Source organism: Aotus nancymaae, unplaced genomic scaffold, assembly GCF_030222135.1.
Source record: "Aotus nancymaae isolate 86718 unplaced genomic scaffold, 86718_ANA_hifiasm-v0.15.2.pri h1tg000010l, whole genome shotgun sequence".
NCBI lineage: Eukaryota > Metazoa > Chordata > Mammalia > Primates > Aotidae > Aotus > Aotus nancymaae.
In genome coordinates, this window is record NW_026988421.1 from 60,897,556 (window position 1) to 60,918,876 (window position 21,321).

The window sequence follows — 21,321 nt, forward strand, 5'->3', positions numbered from 1 at the left end:
AGTGCTGGGATGACAGGCGTAGGCCACTGCGCCTGACCTTGATAAAAGTTTTTATCATTTCCTTATGAACGCAAAGATTTGCAGTCTATTTAACTGCAGGTCATAGGTAATTAAATTCAAATTAACAAAATGTAGTGACTGACTAAATATGATAATATTTCATTTTATTTCAGAGTTTTCTTGGAGGCTTTTTTGGTCCAATTTGTGAGATCGATATTGTTCTTAACGATGGGGAAACCAGGAAAATGGCCGAAATGAAAACTGAAGATGGCAAAGTAGAAAAACACTATCTCTTCTATGATGGAGAATCTGTTTCAGGAAAGGTAAATCTTTTGTTTGACAAAACTATCTACTTATAGGATATCAGAATTAGTTATCAAAGTGGTCTGTGCTGTTTCTTAAATTTGAGTAATTTTATGAGAGAGAGTTATTTTTTTCCCAAAGGTCAGCTAAAATCTTTGATTCATTAGAACATAATCTTTCCTGCAAAGGAAAGATTTTTACCCTGGAAAGCTTTCAGGGGAAGAGTCTCTAAATTTCATGCAAATTTTTCTGTTTAAGTCTCCTGTGTGGTTCATGAAAAAAAAATTTTTTTTTCCTGTTTGTGATTGTGTGCTTCTGTCTGGTTTCAGACAGTTTCTCCAGATCAGAGCTATAATTCACCCAAAGTTTATTTTTCCTTTAACATAAAGTTAGCAATTGAGAGTAAAGGTTTCTTTCTCATTCTTCATAGCTTACCTCTCTGTACTGCTACTATTGTCTGTTGATCTCATTTCTAGGTACTCTGTAGAGGACTTGAGTACTTTTGGAATGTGTCTATGCATGGTCAGATATGTTTATAATGCCTTCTATAAGGTTTCACTTTTTTCCCCTTTTCTTTATCCAGTGATGTATAAGGTTTTTTGTTTTTGGGGTTTTGTTTTGTTTGGAAATAGGGTCTCACTCTGTTGCTCAAGCAGAGTGCAGTGGTGTGATCATAGCTGACTGTAGCCTTGTACTCCTGGGCTCAGGTGATTCTTCTACCTCAGCCTCCCTGGTAGCTGGGACTACAGGCACACACTACCACTTGAGCTAATTTATGTATTTTTTTGTAGAGATGGGGTTTCTCCATGTTGCCCAGGCTGGTCTTGAACTTCTGGGCTTAAGCAGTCCACCCACCTAGGCCTACAAAAGTGCTGGGATCACAGATTTGGGCCATCACACTGGCCGATTATTCTTTTAATTTAGGTAATATGATCAATGCCTATTAGTGGTCAGTGATAGTGGAGAATAGTAATATCATAGACAAAAGCAAGCCACAAAACATTTGAAGTAGTTTTTTAAATATAGAATACTAGGATTTTTCTCACCTGCTTGTTTAATTAACATATTCATGTGGTAGACAGTTTGGGAAATAATATCTATATTGTCTTTTCATATAGAAATAATTCACTTAAAATTTGGGTGTGTTTCTTCTTAATCTCTGCATTAATTAATGTTTATATGTAATATAGTAAGCATACCTTTTCCTCCATTGTTGGATATTTAAGTAGTTTCTGTTTTTCAGATGCCTTTCTTCATATCTTTTTTAATGTGGACATCTGTATACATAAATTTTTCTCTAAATTTCTGTAGGACAGCATTATTTCCTTAGAATAGATTCCTGAAAGTGAGCTGCTAGGCCAAAATATATGTAATATCTGAAGGATCTTAATACACATTAACCTGGAAAATGTATTTGCATTAAATTACATGTCCATCTTTGGATCTTTTTCACCCAAGACAGCATTGAATATGATTGCTTTGTCGGGTTTGCTATTTTGATAGGGAGGAACAGTCTCATTATTTTAATTTGCATTTCTTTGGTTGGACTTAGATTTATTTACCAGCCATTTGAGGTTTTTTTTTTTTTTTTAATTGTACTGCATTGTCTTTTCTGGTCCTTTGCCAGATTACCTATTGGGGTCTTAGTGTTGAATCTGAAGTGAATTTTTTGGTTTTCAACTTTACTTCCCTTGTACTCGTCCTTTTAAAAGATGGAAAAAGAAAAAGGCCAAGTGTGGTGGCTCACACCTTTAATCCCAGCACCTTGGGAGGCTGAAGAGGGAGGATCACTTGAGCCCAGGAGTTCGAGACTATCCTGGGCAACATGGGGAGACCCCATCTCTATTTGAAAAAAAAAAAGATGGAGGAAAAAGAGAGACCTAAAGAAGAGCAGACAATCCTCAAAAGGATGAAGCATGTCAAATGAAAGAAGAGTAAAAGTAGTAGTGTTTGGCCTATTGAAACAACTTGTTAATGGGCTGAGGGTTTAGGAATACCAATCTAGTTTTCTTTCTAGGGAGACTGAACCTAATATCTCAGATATTTCATTTATAGATATGACATGTAAATATCTCTCCTGCTAAGTTGTAAGCTCCTTAAGATTAGAGGATTAGAGTGTACTTCTTTATTTTCCATACAATACATCATAGTGTTGATTATATAATAGGCTTTTACTAAATATTTATTTGGTTTGGCTGGGCGTGGTGGCTCACGCCTGTAATCCCAGCACTTTGGGAGGCAGAGGCGGGCGGATCACAAGGTCAGGAGTTCAAGACCAGCCTGGCCAACTTAATGCAACCCTGTGTCTACTAAAAATACAAAAATTAGTCTGGTAAGATGGCACGTGCCTGTAGTCCCAGCTACTCAGGAGGCTGAGGCAGGAGAATCACTTGAACCCGGGAGGTGGAGGTTGCAGTGAGCTGAGACTGTGCCACTGCACTCCAGCCTGGGTGACAGAGCAAGACTCTGTCTTAAAAAAAAATTATTTGGTTGATTTACAATTTTTTGTTGTTGTTGTTGTTGTTTTTTGAGATGGAGCCTTGCATTGTCGCCTGGGCTGGAGTGCAGTGATGTGATCTGGGCTTGCTGCAACCTCCACCTTCTGGGTTCAAGCGATTCTCCTGCCTCAGCCTCCTGGGTAGCTGGGATTACAGGTGCCCATCACCACACCTGGCTAACTTTTTGTATTTTTTTTAGTAGAGATGGGGTTTCACAAAACAACAACAACAACAAAAGAAAACACAAAGAGATAGGGTTTCACTATGTTGACCAGGCTGATCTTGAAAGCCTGACCTGGTGATCCACCCGCCTTGGCTTCTCAAAGTGCTGAGATTCTAGGCATGGGCCACAGCACCTATTTACTGTTTTTAAGTTTTACAGAAAATATTCTCAGTCTAGTTTAAAGTAATTTTATGTCATCTGGACCAACTGAATGTTCATGGATGATGTTTATGGGATAAAGGAAAAGGGGGATATTTAAGCGAGAAATAGAGTTACTCCAGTGTGTTTTTAAAAAAGAATAGTTGATGTTCAAATTACGTTTTGGTCCTGGGTGTGGTGGCTCATGCCTGTAGTCACAGCACTTTGGGAGGCCAAGAAGGGAGGATTGTTGAGCCCAAGAGTTCAAGACCAGATTGAGCAACATAGCAAGATCCCATCTCTACCACTAAATAAATAATTTTTTGAAAAATTACATTTTGGAATTGCTAGAAATCATACATAGACCTGACCAACTATAGATCACATTTTTTAAAATGATAAGATCTCTTATAGGTAAGTATTTTCTGTTCAAAAGTTACTGTATCTTGAATCTGATTGTTTATTGGTCTGAGGTTTTTTTCATTTTTAATGTTTATTGAAAAACAAAACACATCTAGAAAATATACACAACAAAAATAAGTTATTATAAGGCATATTTTCTTATAATCACCATCCAAGTCAAGAAGTAGTACTTTGCCAGCTACCCCATGTGTCCTGTCTCCATCACACTCCCATCCCCTCAAAAGTAACCACTGTACTGACTTTTATAGTAGTAAACTTTCTTGTGTTTCTTGCTTAGTTTTGCTCATTTAAGAAAAATTTGTTGGGCCGGGCGAGGTGGCTTATGCCTGTAATCCCAGCACTTTGGAAGGCCAAGGCAGGTGGATCACCTGAAGTCGGGAGTTCAAGACTAGCCTGACCAACATGGAGAAACCCCGTCTCTACTAAAAATACAAAAAAATTAGCCGGACTTGGTGGCGCATGCCTATAATCCCAGCTACTCAGGAGGCTCAGGCAGGAGAATCACTTGAATCCAGGAGGTGGAGGTTGCAGTGAGCCGAGATCAAGCCGTTGCCCTCCAGCCTGGGCAACAAGAAAAACTCCGTCTCAAAAAAAAAAAAAGGAAGAAAAACTTGATATGGTTTTTAAATCTCTCTTAATCTCAGGTTACCTCTTCATACCTTTCTTTAACTTATAATATCTGTTGAAGAGCACATTGGTCATTTGAATTGTAGAGTTTTCTATTTTTGTGTGTTCATGGTACAGTTATTGCCTATAAGTTGGCAGCTAGGTCCAGAGGCTTGAATCAGACTCAAGTCTGATTCTTCTGGCAGGAATATAGGTAGTGGTATCTTTTTTCATTGCAGGTTCAAAATGTCTGGTTTTCTTTCTCTGTCTTTTTTCTTTTTTGCAACTGTTGATACTCAGTACCTAGATTGCTTTAACTCTTTGGGGGTTGCAGAATGGTGATATTTTAAATTCTGTCCTTTTGTTTTTATTTATTAGATGGAATATATTTATAAAGAGATGTTATTTATTTCTTGTTTTGTTACCCAGTGGTACAGCTCATATAGAAAAAAAAATGCTTGACCTTTTTCCTTTTTTGGCCTGTCTTAAAAAATAATAAATTGGTTCCTTATCCTACAAAGGTGTAAACCATTGGTTTTATTTCTCAATAACATTTATAAGCTCATGATTTAAACATACTTGATGTTTATAAATATTACCCTATTGAAGCTCCAGTTGTACAATCCTATATAACAAGTTAATACAAACTTAGCAGCCTAAAATAAGAAATTTATGTCTTAGGATTTTTGTGAGTTAGAAGTCCAAGTATGGGTTAGCTGGATCCTATGCTCAGGGACTTAAAATCAGTCTAAGGTCAGTCTATTCTGAAGTTCAGGATTCTCTTCCAGGCTCACTGGTTTTTGGCAGGAATTTCCTTGTAGTGCTATGACTAATAGCCTTGTTTCTTGTGCAGTTGGCTGTCTGCTCCTTGAGGCTGCCCTCAGACCCTTGCTGAATGGCCCTCTTCTCTCAGTTTGCATTGTCTTCAAGGCCAGGAGGAGAGCATCTGTCTGACATTCATCTTATTTTAAAGAGCTTACCTGATTTGATCAGTTCCGGCTAGGATAATCTCCCTTTTGATTAATTAAAAAATCAACAGATTAGTAACCTCATCACAGGAGTGGTATCCTATCATATTCACTGGCCTCACCTACACTCAAGAAGATTATACAGATGTGCACACCATGGGGTAGTAATATGGAGGGCTATCTTAGAATTCTACCTACCACATTTGTGTTGACTCTTGTGTCCTTCAGACATGGCCCTAGGATTTTTCTTTTTTTAAGCTGTATTGAGATATATATACACCATAAAAATCCACCCATTTTAGTGTACTTAAAATTTTTAGCAAATTTAGAGTTGTACAGCCATCACCACTAATTCCAGAACATTTTCATTACTCCAGAAATTTTTTTAAATGCTGTACCATTAGCAGTCATTCTCTATTTCCCCTCCCTCCAGTCTCTGACAACCACTGATCTCTCTGTTTCTATGAATTTGCCTATTCTGGACATTTCATATAAATGGAATTATACAATGTGTGGTCTTTTCCTGTTTTGTTTCTTCCATTTCGTATAATGTATTTGAGATTCATCCATATTGCAGCATTTGTTATTAGTATATCATTGTTTTTTATTGATGAATAGTATTCCATTTTATGGCTATACCACATTCTTGTTTATCCATGCACCAGTTGATGGGTATTTGGGATGTTTCCATTTTTTCACTGTTGTGACTAATGCTGCTGTCAACATTTGTGTAGTAGTTTTGTGTCGACCTATGCTTTCCTTTTTCTCGAGCATGTACCTAGGAGCGGAATTGCTGTCTTATGTTAAATTTATGTTTAAGTTTTTAATAAACTGCCAAAGACCCTAGGAGTTTTTGGTAGCTTTCTTGCTAACTGGTATGACAAGATGTTTGAAGCTCTTTTATGTTTCTGCTTCATACCTGCACTCAGCCGTAACTTTTAAGGCCATAATTGCATGCAAGGACTGCTCATTGCTAGTGTGTTGAGCAATATTTCTAGGCTGGTCAGTGGATAGATGGGGAGGGTTTTTAAATATAGATTTAAAAAATATATTTATTTATATTGTTTAAGATAAAATACCTCAGGAATCATACTGTCATTTCCAATTCAGTTTCAGAATTAGAAGTTTTTACTTAACTTCTTCTTTTTTTTTTTTTTTGAGATGGAGTTTCGCTCTTGTTACCCAGGCTGGAGTGCAATGGCGCGATCTCGGCTCACCGCAACTTCCGCCTCCTGGGTTCAGGCAGTTCTTCCTGCCTCAGCCTCCTGAGTAGCTGGGATTACAGGCACGCACCACCATGCCCAGCTAATTTTTCTTATTTTTAGTAGAGACGGGGTTTCACCATGTTGACCAGGATAGTCTCGATCTCTTGACCTCGTGATCCACCCGCCTCGGCCTCTCGAAGTGCTGGGATTACAGGCGTGAGCCACCACGCCTGGCCTTTTACTTAACTTCTTATGTTACATGTGCATCTTCTTTCTTCTGCATCAAGAATATTGGTTTTCAGAGTCAAAGGGGAAGATGTAATTAGCATATCCCATAATTTACTCATTATCTTTACCCTACATTATATACACAATAGTCTCAGAATAACAATACTCATATTACTGCTACCAATATGATTATGAAATTAAAAAATATTTAGCATTTGCTATTTCTGTTTTACTCACATTTCTTAAATGTACCATAGTAAATACACTGTCACAGTGTATAGTAATTATATACTCTCTGTGTGCTTCCTTTCAGCCCTCACTTAGTCCTGGTTTTATAAATAGTTGTTTTATATATAATGTGCACCACCAATCCTTGTATCTTTGTCTCTTTGTTTCACTGTCTGAAGCTCATTCTCTAGCTACTAGAGTCTAATGGATTTCTCAGGAAATACTCATGGGAACAATAAGCCCTAAGTTTTTGCATATTGATAATGGCCTTTTTATGTCCTTTATACTTGAAAGTTAGTTTTACTGAATATAATAACCTTGGCTTACATTTTCTTGAGTGTTTTAAATCTGTTACTCCATTGTCTTCTGGTATAGAGTATTGTTGACAGTTTTTTCATTTGAGGAAAGTTTTCATGAATTGCATCCATTAATTAGTATTTGTTACATTCCTTTGCTTTGGTTTTCTTCTGCTCTTAATATCAGTATTTTTAAGTATTTTTGGAGTATGGTTTTTTGCTCTTGTATTCCTTCTGCTTAGCCTTTATTTCTAAAATGATTTTTTCTTCTATTTCTAATTATTTTCTGATTTTTCTCACCCTAGCCTAAGATTTTCTTTCATGTGTATTGTATCATTTTCTTAATATCTTATAGCCTGTTTTGAAATAAATTACAGTTTTGATCTGTCTTGTCTGTAGAAATGCCATTCTGTTCCTTCTTTTTTTTTTCTTAAAATAACTTTGTATGGGATTTGACCTTGATGTATTTATGTTGCTAATTTTTACTTGAAATTTGTTTTCCTAAACTTTGTGTGTGTGTGTGTGAAGATCTTGTTCTGTTGCCCAGGCTGGAATGCAGTGGCATGACCATGGCTCACTGCAGCCTTGACCTTTCAGGCCCAAGTGATCTTCCCACCTCAGCCTTCCAAGTAGCTGGGACCACAGGCACGTGCCACCATGCCTAGCTAATTTAAAAAAAAATTATTTTGTAGAGACAGGGTCTTGCTCTGTTGTCCAGGCTGTTCTCAAACTCCTGAGCTCAAGTGATCCTCCCATCGTGACTTTCCAAAGTGCTTGGATTATATGTGAGCCACTGTACCTGACCTTCTCCTGAACTTTTTTTTTTTTTGTGATGGGGTCACACTCTGTCACCCATGTTGGAGTGCAGTGTGTGATTTCAGCTCACTGCAACCTCCACTTCCCAGGCTCAAGTGATCTTCCCACCTCAGCCTCCTGAGTAGCTGGGAACACAGGGGCACACTACCACACCTGACTAATTTTTTTATTTTTTTTTATTTTTGGGTAGAGATGAGGTTTCACCATGTTGCCCAGGCCGATTTTGAGCTCCTGAGCTCGGACAATCCACCTGTCTCAGCCTCCCAAAGTGCTGGGATTACAAGTGTGAACCGCTGCGCTTGGCTCTTCCTGAACTTTTGAAGGTCTGATTTTAGTTTTTCTAACGAGCTATCCTAGACAGGAGGCCTGGCTGGTCAGTTTTGAGTGTTCTCATATTATTGGATTGTGCAAAACTCCTTCCAGTTTTTTTTTTTGAGATGGAGTTTTGCTGTGTCACCAGGCTGGAGTGCAGTGGCACAACTTCGGCTCATACAACCTCTGCCTCCTGGATTCAAGTGATTCTCCTGCCTCAGCCTCCTGAGTAGCTGGGACTACAGGTGCATACCACCACGCCCGGCTATTTTTTGTGTTTTTAGTAGAGACAGGGTTTCCCCATGTTAGCCAGGATGGTCTCGGTCTCTTGACCTCATGATCTGCCCATCTTGGCCTCCCAAAGTGCTGGGATTACAGGCATGAGCCACCACACCTGGCTAACCCCTTCCAGTTTTAGCTCTTATTCTCAGATTGACACTGTGCTTTCCAGTGAATATATATGAATGATTTTGGGGTCCTTAGGTCCATCAGACATCCCATTGTTTTTCTTTGATTCCTCCTGCACAGCACTAATATCATGCTAGTACTTGTGGATATTAACTTAGTTTGTCCCTACTCGTTATATTTTGGGATTATGGGGATCTTTTCTTGTGGTAAATTAGGTCCTTAGATTTTTTGATTTTGCTGTCTAGTTGATCCATCTCTTTTTATGGGTGGGGATCTGGGGAAATTCAAAGACTATGTTGCCATCTTCTTAGAAATTGATCTGAGATTTTAAAAGGCCATGTGTAACCATTCTGGCAGTTTAGCAATATGTATCAAAATCTTCAACAGTGGATATCATTTATAGTAGCAGGAACAGGCTGGATTATTACTATATAATAGACAACCCCAAAACTCAGTGAGTTAAAACAACAGTGGCAGTGGCTTCTTTCTTGTCCAGGCAACATGTTTCTTGTAAGTCAGCTGAGGGCCTTGTTCTGTGCCATGCTCAGTGATGGAGCAGCCACTCTCTGGAACATCCTGCTCATTATGGCTGAGGAAGAGAACTCTCTCCAGAGTCTCTCACAAGCCATTAAAACGCCCCATCCTAGAAGTAACAAAGACCATTTTAGATCAAATTTATTGTCTCTAGAACCAGTCTTGTACATACCCAACCATAAGACGGTAGGGAATACAATCATACCATGCACTCAGAATGTATACAGCTGGAAATATTTGAGCAGTGTCAATAATGATTAATATTATTTTGATCCCCAAATTCTTCTGATCAGCTTTTATCCTAAGATAATCAACCTTGTTCATTACACTGTTTATAATATTCAAAAATTGAAAGCCATTTAAATGTCCAGACATTAAAAAACGTAATTATGGTAGTAACCATTAAATGCTTATGGCCATTATTAATGTGATGATATAGACCAGTATTCATTCACATAAAAAGAAGTTTGCTATAATAACAATATTTATTGAGTACTTGCCACATGACCTCAGTATTCCCTCTTAAGTTCTTCACAATGATACAATGATTCCTTCATTTTTATTTTTTTAGAGATGGGGACGGGGTCTCACTATGTTGCCCAGGCTGGAGTGCAGTGGCTATTCACAGGCATGATCCCACCACTCATCAGCACGGGAGTTTTGACCTGCTCCGTTTCCAACCTGGGCTGGTTCATGCCTCCTTAGTTTCACCCCTCTGGGTGGCTCCCCGCTCCCGGGAGGTCACCATATTGATGCTGAACTTAGTGCAGACACCCAATCGGCACAGCGCACTACAGCCCAGAACTTCTGGGCTCAAGCAATCCTCCCACCTCAGCCTCCCAAATAACTGGGACTATAGGCACGAGCCACCTCTCCTGGCACCCCTCCCTGTTTTTTTTTTTTTTTTTTTTTTTTTTTTTTTTTTTTTTTTTTTTTTTTTTTTTTTGAGATGGAGTTTCACTCTGTTGCATAGGCTGGAGTGCCGTGGCGCCATCTTGGCTCACTGCAGCCTCAACCTCCCAGGTCGAAGCAATTCTCCTGTCTCAGCCTCCCGATTAGCTAGGACTACAGGTGCAAGTCACCATGCCCAGCTAATTTTTGTATTTAAGAGATGGGGTTTTACCATGTTGGCCAGGATGGTCTCAATCTCTTGATCTCATGATCTGTTTACCTTGGCCTCCCAAAGTGCTGGGATTACAGGCATGAACCACCATGTCCAGTCTTGTTTTTTTTTTTTGTTTTGTTTTGTTTTGTTTTTTTGAGATAGGGTCTCACTATGTTGCCCAGGCTGAGTGCAGTGTCGTGATTATGGCTTACTGCAGCCTCATCCTCCAGGGGCCCAAGTAATCCTCTCACCTCAGCCTCCCAAGTAGCTGGGACCACAGGCATGAACTACCATGCCTGGCTAATTAAAAAAAAATTTTTTTTTTTTTAGAGATAAGGTCTTGCTGTGTTGCCCAGTCTGGTCTCAAACTCCTGGACTCAAGTGATTTCCCAACCTTGACCTCCCAAAGTGCTAGGATTATAGGCGTGAGCCACTGTGCCTGGCCAAGGATTATTTTAAAGATTATCTTGTGTTCAATAAAATTAGGATAACTAAAGAAAATGAAAAAAGTGGCATGGATTTGTAATAATAACCTCAAAAAGACTGTCTTGAGAACAAGCTCGAGGCTTTTAAAGCTAAGGAAGACATTTTAAACCTTATATTTAGAATAAGATGAATAAGGAGGTAATACGCTCATTTGACACACTTATTTTAATATAACAAATGCAAAAGAAAATCTTTTCCTCCCATTGGGGGAAAAATATTTAAATTGGGAAAGGTAGGATTATTAAAAATTAAAAGAGAATGAAAACCTCGTTATGATTAAGGAGATTAAAAATTAAAAATTAACTAGTTTTCAAACAAACATCCTGGTGACCAGACCAGACCAGACAAATGCTGTGCTCTAGTACTGAAAGAATTTTGTGGAACTGGTCACCAAATCTCTGCTAGGAGTCCTTTAGTAATTGTGGAAAATGGGAGAGGTTCTAGAATAAAGGAAAAGCCCCTATTTATAAAATGGGGCAAAAAGTTTGTTTTTTGCCTCCTATTTATAAAATGGGGCAAAAAGTTTGTTTCAGGTAAACTTAATATTGATTCCTGGCATATCTGTAGATTATTAAATAGATGATCAATGAAGATGCTGAAAAGAGCTTAAAGGAAAGAGAAGAAACAATGCATTGTTTATCTATGACCAAGCATGTGACACTAAGAACAAATTTTGCCACACCAATCTAGGGATTTTGAAATGTCCTAGTGTAATAAAAAGATCACTGGGCTAGCATTGGATGATCTAGCCTTAATTTTACTGCTGTCTTGATAGGTAACTTTGGTGTCATTTAATTTCCTGGATCTCACCTGTAAGTTTAGGAGGTTGGACTGGATCATTGGTTTCCAAACTTGGCTTTGTACTGTAGGATGCTCTGCATGAAAATCCTTCATATATTAGGTATTATGTTGGATCTTGGAGGTCTGACATCTTGCCCACAGTAAGAATAAGTTCCTTTTGTAATATTCCTGACATGTAAGGTTCTGTATACCTACTTTTGAGAGTGTGGGGATTCTGTGGTTCTGTTAACACTATCCACTCTGCTTTTTAGAGATATGCAAAATAAATCTAATCCTTTTCAACATGAGTTCTCTTTAAACATTTTCCAGACCACTGTCTTGTAAGGTTCTCTAAGTTAAACATGCTGTTTCCTTTAGTTATAGTCAAGAAACCTGGGTTTTGAGTCTTTATCACCCAGATTGGTTTCTTTTATTTTTTAAATTAAATTTCATTTTTTTGGGGACAGGGTCTTGCTCTGTCATCCAGACTGGAGTATAGTGGCATGCTCATGGCTTATTGTAGCCTTGGTCTCGGGCTTAGGCGAACTTCCCACCTCAGCCTTCCAAGTAGCTCAGACGATAGGTACACACCACCATGCTTGGCTAATATTTATTATTTTTGTAGAGTCGAGGTCTCTGCTTGTTTCCCAGGCTGATCTCAAACTTCTGGGCTCAAGTGATTCTCCTGCCTCTGCCTCCCAAAGTGCTAGAATGACAGGGGTAAGTCACTGTGTCCAGCCTCAAATTCTTACACAACCAAATAGAAAACTGGTTTGCATTATCTAATAAGGCTGAACATATATATACCCTTATGGCCCAGCAGTTCCACTCCTAAATACATATTCTAGAGAAATGCAAACATATGGACATCAAAAGACACATATAAGAAGTTTGTAGCAGCACTGCTCATAGTAGCCCAAAAATGAAAACAAACATTCCACAGAAGTGGAATAGATAGATTGTGATATATTTACACAATGAAATCTATTCACCAGTGAGAAGGAACAAAACTATCATTTCACACAACCTGGATGAATCTTACAATCTGAGTGAAAGGAGCCAGGTAATTAGAGATGCATGACATACTGAGTTACTCCATTTATATGAAGTAAGTTTGAAAAGACACAAATCAGTAATGATAGCAGCCAGGGTAGAGCCTACCATTGGGGGAAGGAGGAATAATGCTTTGGAAGCATCACAAGGAAGGCTCCTGTAGTGCTGGTGATGTTCTGTTTCTTGATCTGGGTTGTAGGCACATGGGTGACTTCATTTTGTAAAATTCATTTAACTACATACTTACAACTCGTACTCTTTTTTTGTGTTATATTTCAATAAAAGGTTTATTCACACAATAAAAGGATACATCACATAGCACTTTTAAGAATTAGTGCTCATGTGTGGTGGCTCATGCCTGTAATCCCAGCACTTTGGGAGGCCAAGGCAGGCAGATCACGAGGTCAGGAGTTCGAGACCAGTCTGGCCAAGGAGTTCAAGACCAGTCTGGCCAACATGATGAAAACCCATCTCTACTAAAAGTACAAAAATTAGCCAGGCGTGGTGGCATGCACCTGTAGTCCCAGCTACTCAGGAGGCTGAGGCAGGAGAATCACTTGAACCCGGGAGGTGGAGGTTGCAGTGAGCCGAGATCATGCTGTCACACTCCAGCCTGGGCAACAGAGCAAGACTTGATCTCAAAAAAAAAAAAAGGAAAAAGAAAAAGAATTAGTGGATTAAGGCTGGCACGGTGGCTTATGCCTGTAATCCCAGCACTTTGGTAGACTGAGGTGGGAGGATTGCTTGAGCCCAGGAGATCAGCCTGGGCAACAAAATGAGACCCTCTCAGGCTGGACGAGGTGGCTCACGGTTGTAATCCCACCATTTTGGGAGGCCAAGGCGGGCAGATCACTTTAGGTCAAGAGTTAGAGACCAGCCTGGACAACATGACGAAACCCCATCTCTACTAAAAATACAGAAATTAGCTGGGCGTGTGGGCGTGTGCCTGTAGTCCCAGCTGCTTGGGAGGGTAAGACAGGAGAATCACTTGAACCTGGAAGGAGGAGGTTGCAGTGAACTGAGACGGCATGCCATTGCACTCTAGCCTAGGCAGCAGAGTGAGACTCCATCTCAAACAAACAAACAAAATATGACCCTATCTTAAAACACACACACACACACACAAAAGAATTAGTGGGTTATAAAATGAAAGTGTCAGAATACAAGTCTCAAAAAGATGATTAAATCACCACTTAAAGAAGACTGATAGGAAATAAAAAATTGAAAAGCTAATCAGAAACTGCAAGAAACTGCAAGATGGATGGTCAGGTACAAAAAGCTCCACCAAACAGGAAGTATATGGGGCAAATGTTTCTCTCAGAAATTTGAATTTGGGGAAACAAAAGCCAGGTGGCAATAGAAAGAAACCTAGGAATGAGTTAAGATAGAAGATATGGGCCGAGTGTGGTGGCTTATGCATGTAATCCCAGCACTTTGGGAGGCCGAGGCGGGTGGATCACAAGGTCAAGAGATCGAGACCATCCTGGTCAACATGGTGAAACCCCGTCTCTACTAAAAATACAAAAAATTAGCTGGGTATGGTGGCGCGTGCCTGTAATCCCAGCTACTCAGGAGGCTGAGGCAGGAGAATTGCTTGAACCCAGGAGGTGGAGGTTGTGGTAAGCTGAGATCCCGCTATTGCACTCCAGCCTGGGGTAACGAGCGAAACTCGTCTCAAAAAAAAAAAAAAAAAAAAAAAGATAGAAGATAGAAGATATGAAGCCAAAGTAACTTAAGCTTTTAGTAAACTAAACAGAAGCTATGAGTTAAGAAAAGATCTGCAAAGTAGAGAGTGAGAAAGCTAGTTAAAGGGAGGAAGAACAAGAAGAAAAGAGAAGAAAGCTAAGTCATTAAAAAAAAAAAAGGATACTTTTAAGAGCAAGTCTAGATTTTCAGAAAAGTTGAGTAGAAAGTACAAAGAGTTCTATGGACTCCCTTCTTCCTTACCCCAGCCCCACATAGGATTCACTATTATTAATCTTGCATTAGTGTAATACATTTGTTAAAATTGTTAAATCATTATTACCACATTAGTAACTAAATTCCATAGTTTACATTAGGGTTTACTCTGTTGTACATTCTATGGGTTTTGATAAATGCATAATGTCATGTATCCATCATTGTGATATCATATAGAATAGTTTAACCACCCTAAAAATTCCTTGTGTTTCATTCACCTAGTCATGCCACTGTGCATCTGCACTACCACTGTCATCCACAGTCTTTGGCAATTACTGATCTTTTTCCTGTCTTTATAGTTTTGCCTTTTCTAGAATGTCATGTAGTTGTAATCATATTGAATGTAGCCTTTTTAGGTTGGCTTATTTCTTTTAGCAATATTCTTTTAAGGTTTCTCCATATATCTTTGTGACTTGATTGCTCATTTATTTTTAGTACCAAATCACATTCCACTGTATGCATGCACCAAAGTCATTTTTCTATCTAGTTGACTCTTTTTCTTTTACTGATATGTAGGATTTTTCATATGTTCTTGATAAAGGTCTTTTATATATCTAGATATGGAGTCCTTTGTCTATATACGTATTGTAAATATCTTCTCCTAATTTCTGGCTTGACTTTGTACTCTCTTAATGGTATCTTATGATGAACAAAAGTTCTTAATTTTAATACACTAGATATTTAATGTTTCCTTTTTGTTTATGCTTTTCATATCTAGTTTTAAAAATCTTTTCTTACCCCTTGGGCATGAAGATATTCTCCTGGTTTTTTCCTCCTATAAATTTATTTTATTGTGTTTATTTTTTTGAGACGGAGTTTCACTCTTGTTGCCCAGGGTGGAGTGCAGTGGCTCAAACTCGGCTCACTGCAACCTCCAACTCCCGGGTTCAAGCTATTCTCCTGCCTCAGCTTCCTGAGTAGCTAGGATTACAAGTGCCTGCCACCTTGCCTGGCTAATTTTTCTATTTTTAGTAGAGACAGGGTTTTACCATATTGGCCAGCCTGGTCTTGAACTCCTGACCTCAGGTGATCCACCTGCCTCAGCCTCCCAAAGTGCAGGGATTACAGGCGTGAGCCACTGTGCCTGGCCTAAATTTTATTTTTATGCTTCATATTTAGCTCCCTGTTTTGCTTGGAATTGGTTTCAGTTTGTCTGTGGTGGTGACATGGGAGTCAAGTTTATTTTTCTTCTTCTGTATGGATACTAATGAACCCTGGATGTATATTGAAAAAGCCATCCTTTTCCACTGCACTGTTATACCATCTTTGTCATAAATCAGTCAGTGGTGTGACATAGGAGTAAAATTAATTTTTCTCCTGTATGAATAGCTAATGAACCTAGGATGTATATTGAAAAAGCCATCCTTTCTCCCACTGCACTGTAATATACCACCTTCGTCATAAATCAGAAGTTGTGTGAATCTGTTCAGAACTTTGTTCTGGTCTGTTGGCCTACTTGTGGCATATACGTTTTTCTTTTTTTTAAAAAATAGCCTTATTGAGTTATAATTCATATGCCATAAAATTCACCTATTAGAGTGTATAGTTCGTGGTTTTTACTATATTTGCAGAGTTGAGCAACCATTATCAAAATGTAATTCCAGAACATTTTTGTCACCCCAAAAAGAAATCTCATACTGTTAGCTGTCACCACCTGAGAACCACTAATTTATAAATCTCCTTTCTTTCTTTCTGAATTAGTTGATTCTGGACATTTCATAAAAATGGTATATACTGTGTGGCCTTTTGTATCTGGCTCCTTTTACCTAGCATAATGTGTTCAAGGTTCATCATGTTGTAGTACATACCCATACTTCATTTTTAAAAATTTTTATTTATTTATTCATTCATTCGTTCGAGATGGAGTCTCTCTCTGTCACCCAGGCTGGAGTGCAGTGGTGTGATCTGGGCTCACTGCAACCTCCGCCTTCTGGGTTTAAGCAATTCTTCTGCCTCAGCCTCTTGAGTAGCTGAGATTATAGGCACCCTCCATTCATTACACCTGGCTAATTTTTGTGTATATATATATATATATATATATTTTTTTTTTTTGAGACCGAGTTTCGCTCTTCTTACCCAGGCTGGAGTGCAATAGCGCGATCTCGGCTCACCGCAACCTCTGCCTACTGGGTTCAAGTGATTCTCCTGCCTCAGCATCCTGAGTAGCTGAGACTACAGGTGTGTGCCACCACACCCAGCTAATTTTTGTATTTTTAGTAGAGATTGAGTTTCACCGTGTTGGCCAGGATGGTCTCGATCTCTTGAAGCATGCCGTAAGACAACTGGAAATATTCAAATTATCACAAAATAAATAGGAATTTTTTTTTTTTTTTGAGACGGAGTTTCCCTCTTGTTACCCAGGCTGGAGTGCCATGGCGCGATCTCGGCTCACTGCAACCTCCGCCTCCTAGGTGCAAGCAATTCTCCTGCCTCAGCCTCCCGAGTAGCTGGGACTACAGGCATGCGCCACCATGCCCAGCTAATTTTTGTATTTTTAGTAGAGACGGGTTTCACCATGTTGACCAGGATGGTCTCAGTCTCTTGACCTTGTGATCCACCTGCCTTGGCCTCCCAAAGTGCTGGGATTATAGGTGTGAGCCACTGCACTCGGCCGGAATTTTTTTTTAAGACAGTGTCTCACCCTGTCACCCAGGCTAGAGTGCGGTGGCATGATCATGGTGTGCTGCAACCTTGATGTCTTGGGCTCAAGCAGTTCTTCCACCTCAGCTTCCTGAGTAGCTGGGACCATAGGCACATGCCACCACACTCAGTTAATTTTTTAAAAACTGCTCTTTTTTTGTAGAGATGAAGTCTCACCATGTTGCCCAGGCTGGTTTCAAACTCCTGGGCTCAAGTTATCCTCCTGCCTTGGCTTTCCAAATTGTTGGGATTACTGACATGAGTCACCACACCCAGCTGGGAACTTCTTAAACATGATTTACTCAGATCTTTTTTCTCTTTACTTAGAATATTTACTGCTTTGGTCCATGTGAAGTGACAAATCATTCTTAACCCATTTATGCCTAGTGTTCCATTATTGGAACGCTAAGCTTGTGGGAATTATTTCTATTCTACTGCTCAAGGTCATCACCAAGGTCTGATTTTTCACATAAAAAAAATTTGCAACCTCCAGCATAAATGGGTTAAGTCTAGCTCAACTGGACTGGGCCCTACATTTTTTGTGCTTTAACATGTCTGACCTAGGTTCTCCCTTTTTAAAAATACAGCTTACATTTTTATACTTTCTGAGTAATTTTGAGAGTCTTTTTGACGATGTTTAATTAAGTATTGAGGTATAGTTGTTTTTTTGGAATTGTTAACATTTTGACTAGTAATTTATCTGGGATTTTTTTGAAAGGTGTACATAAGTTAAAATTCCTTAACCAGGACGTTTTTTTAAAAGGCCCAAAACCCTTCAAAATATTAATATTAAAATTCTTGTTTGTTTACAGTTTTAAGTTTTGATCTTGACTTGCAATCCATAATGAAATACAAAAAGTAAAACTCACTATGAATTGAGGAGGGGATTTTTCTCCTTTAATTTATACAGTTTTGGCCAGGCACTGTGGCTCATGCCTGTAATCCCAGCAGTTTGGGATGCCAAGGTGGACAGATCATTTGAGGTCGGGAGTTCAAGACCAGCCTGGCCAACATGGTGAGACCCCATCTCTACTAAAAATACAAAAATTAGCGGGGTGTGGTGGTGGACACCGGTAGTCCCAGCTACTGGGGAGGCTGAGGCAGGAGAATCACTTGAACCTGGGAGGTGGAGTTTATACTGAACCGAGATCACGCCACTGCACTCCATCCTGGGTGACAGAGCGAGACTCCGTCTCAAAGAAAAAAAACAGTTTATACAGTTTCTAGACAGCAGCTTTAAGAAGGAATGGTTTTTGCTTTTTTGTCCCCTTTTTTGAGAGAGGGTTTCGCTCTGCCACCCAGGCTGGAGTGCAGTGGTGCAATCTCAGCTCTGCAACCTCTACCTTCTGGGCTCAAGTGATCCTCTCACCTCAGCCTCTGAGTAGCTGGGACCACAGGCATGTGCCACCATGTCCAGCTAATTTTTATATTTTTTTGTTTGTAGAGACAGGGCTTCACCATTGTGCCCAGACTGGTCTTGAACTACTGGACTCAAGCAATTAACCTGCCTCAGCCTCCCAAAGTGCTGGGATTACAGGCATGAGCCAGTGTGCCTAGCCACTTTATTGTGCTTTTATATGAAAACAATCCTTGTCAAACTGTTTAGGTATTGCTGAGAATATTTTTCTATAAATATGAAATAGCTACTCTCACAACAGGCAGAGGATAACAACCTCTTATTATATCTATTTAAGGTAAAGAGATACTTAGTAATTAAGATAGTTGGTAATTATTTCAAAGTGATATTTTAGAAGTCAGTTTTTACTTTTCTCTACTTCATTTATAAGATATTATTATGGCTGGGCGCGGTGGCTCACGCCTGTAATCCCAGCACTTTGGAAGGCCGAGGCAGGCAGATTACAAGGTCAAGAGTTTGAGACCAGCCTGACCAACCTGGTGAAACCCCGTCTCTACTAAAAATACAAAAATTATCCGGGCATGGTGGCACAAGCCTGTAATCCCAGCTACTCAGGAGGCTGAGGCAGGAGAATCACTAAAACCAGGGAGGCAGAGGTTGCGGTGAGCTGAGATTGGGCCACTGTACTCCAGCCTGGGTGACAGAACAAGACTCTGTCTCCAAAAAAAAAGGACATTTTTATTTGTTTTTCAGAAACTGAATCTGTGGTAAGTAAAATGTCTTGAGGTGGTACCAGTATTGACAAGCCACTCACAGTGAACTCTGCATCTATTTTCTTTTGCAAAACTGAACACAGGTGTATGCTTAGTCCATGATTATTGTAGTTTATAGTTTAGTACTTTAAGCAAGGAATATTTTTGTAGCATCTTTCATCAGTATGCATATGGATTATGACAGCAGTTGCAAACCAACCTTGGATTTCCACTGGCAGCAGTTGGAAACTAATTTTGGATAGTCACAATATCCAGCAACAATAATGTATAGATAATTTGGTGTATGACTTAAAATGAATGTGTAAATGGTGTGTAGTACATTGATAGTATGTTTGTCTTAAAAAGTGTAGAATAATATATTATTCTACACTATATAATTTATTATGAAGTTAGCATAATTTTAGACAGCTCTAGAATATTGTATACTGGTTTGAGACTGGTTTGTTGGAGCAGAGAGTATGTTTTGTATGTAGATTTTTTTTTTTTTACATTCAGTTTAAACATATACGTAGTCTCAAGTATCTACACACAAATTACTCATTAATAGCAAAGGGAAGAATAGTAACTTTAAATTAGAGAAACTTGGTAGATTACCTTAACCAAGTGACCAAAATGAACATTATTAGTATTGGGACAAACTGGCATCACGTGCTTTTTGTAACGTGATGCACTGAAATAGATACAACTCTACACTTTTGTGGTCTTCTTGCCAAAAGTGTGTAAGCTGACTATAACTGTGATGAAACATCAGACAAACCAAATTAAGGTACAGTCTATAAAGTAAACTGACCTGTATTTTTAAATAAGTCAGGGTCAAGAAAGGCAATGACTGAGGAATGTTCTAGATTAAAAAGGATACTAAAGAGGCATCATAACTATATGTAATATGTAATGCTGGACAGAAGAGGAAAAGACTATAAATAAAGTACATTATTGGAACACGTTTTAAATTTTTTTTTTTTTTTGAGACAGAGTCTCCTGTTGCCCAGGCTGGAGTGCAGTGGTATGATAATGGCTCACTGTACCCATGAACTGCTGAGCTCAAGTGATCCTCCCACCTCAGCCTCCCAGCGTGCTAGGATTACAGGTGTGAGCCACTGTGCCTGGCCCTATTGGAACAATTGATAGAATTTGAATATAGACCAAGGAATAGTAACTTTCCTGTTTTTGTTTGTTTGATTTTTTGAGACAGAGTCTCAGTCTGTTGCCAGGCTGGAGTGCAGTGGCATGATCTCAGCTCACTGTAACCTCCACCTCCTGGGTTCAAGCAGTTCTTCTGCCTCAGCCTCCCGAGTAGGTGGGATTACAGGCACTTACTACCAGGCCCAGCTAATTTTTGTATTTTTAGTAGAGACAGGGTTTCACCGTGTTGGCCAGGATGGTCATGATCTCCTGACCTTGTGGTCCGCCCATCTCAGCCTCCCAAAGTGCTGAGATTACAGGCGTGAGCCACCATATCTGACCTGTTCTGTTTTTGTTTTTTGAGATGGAGTCTCCCTCTGTTGCCTAGACTGGAGTGCAGTGGCATGATCTCAGTTCACTGCAACCTCTGCCTCCTGGGTTCAAGTGATTCTCTAGCCTCAGCTTCCTGAGTAGCTGGGACAGGCATGTGCCACCATGCCAAGCTAATTTTTGTATTTTTAGTAGAGATGGGGTTTCACCATGTTGGCCAGGCTGCTCTCTTAACTCCTGACCTCAAGTGATCCACCCACCTCGGCCTCCCAAAGTGCTGGCATTACGGGCATGAGCCACCACACCCGGCCCTTATTTTATTTTATTTTTATTTATTTATTTTAATTTGAGACTGAGTCTCACTCTGTCACCCAGGCTGGAGTGCAGTGGCATGATCTCGGCTCTCTGCAACTTCTGCCTCCCAGGTTCAAGTGATACTCCCACCTCAGCCTCCCAAGTAGCTGGGATTTTGATAATTGCACTGTAATTATGTAAGAGAATGTCTATTAGGAAATACATATGAAATGTTT

General features: G+C 39.5%; 1 protein-coding gene across 1 annotated transcript in view; it reads left to right on the top strand.

The window, feature by feature from the left end:
• Positions 1-21,321, top strand: part of VPS26A (VPS26 retromer complex component A) — a 50,159-nt gene that overhangs the window by 7,763 nt on the left and 21,075 nt on the right. The window contains exon 2 of the mRNA XM_012451432.3: positions 174-323. Within this exon, the coding sequence (XP_012306855.1) occupies positions 174-323 (150 nt within the window). The remainder of the gene's footprint in view (positions 1-173; positions 324-21,321) is intronic.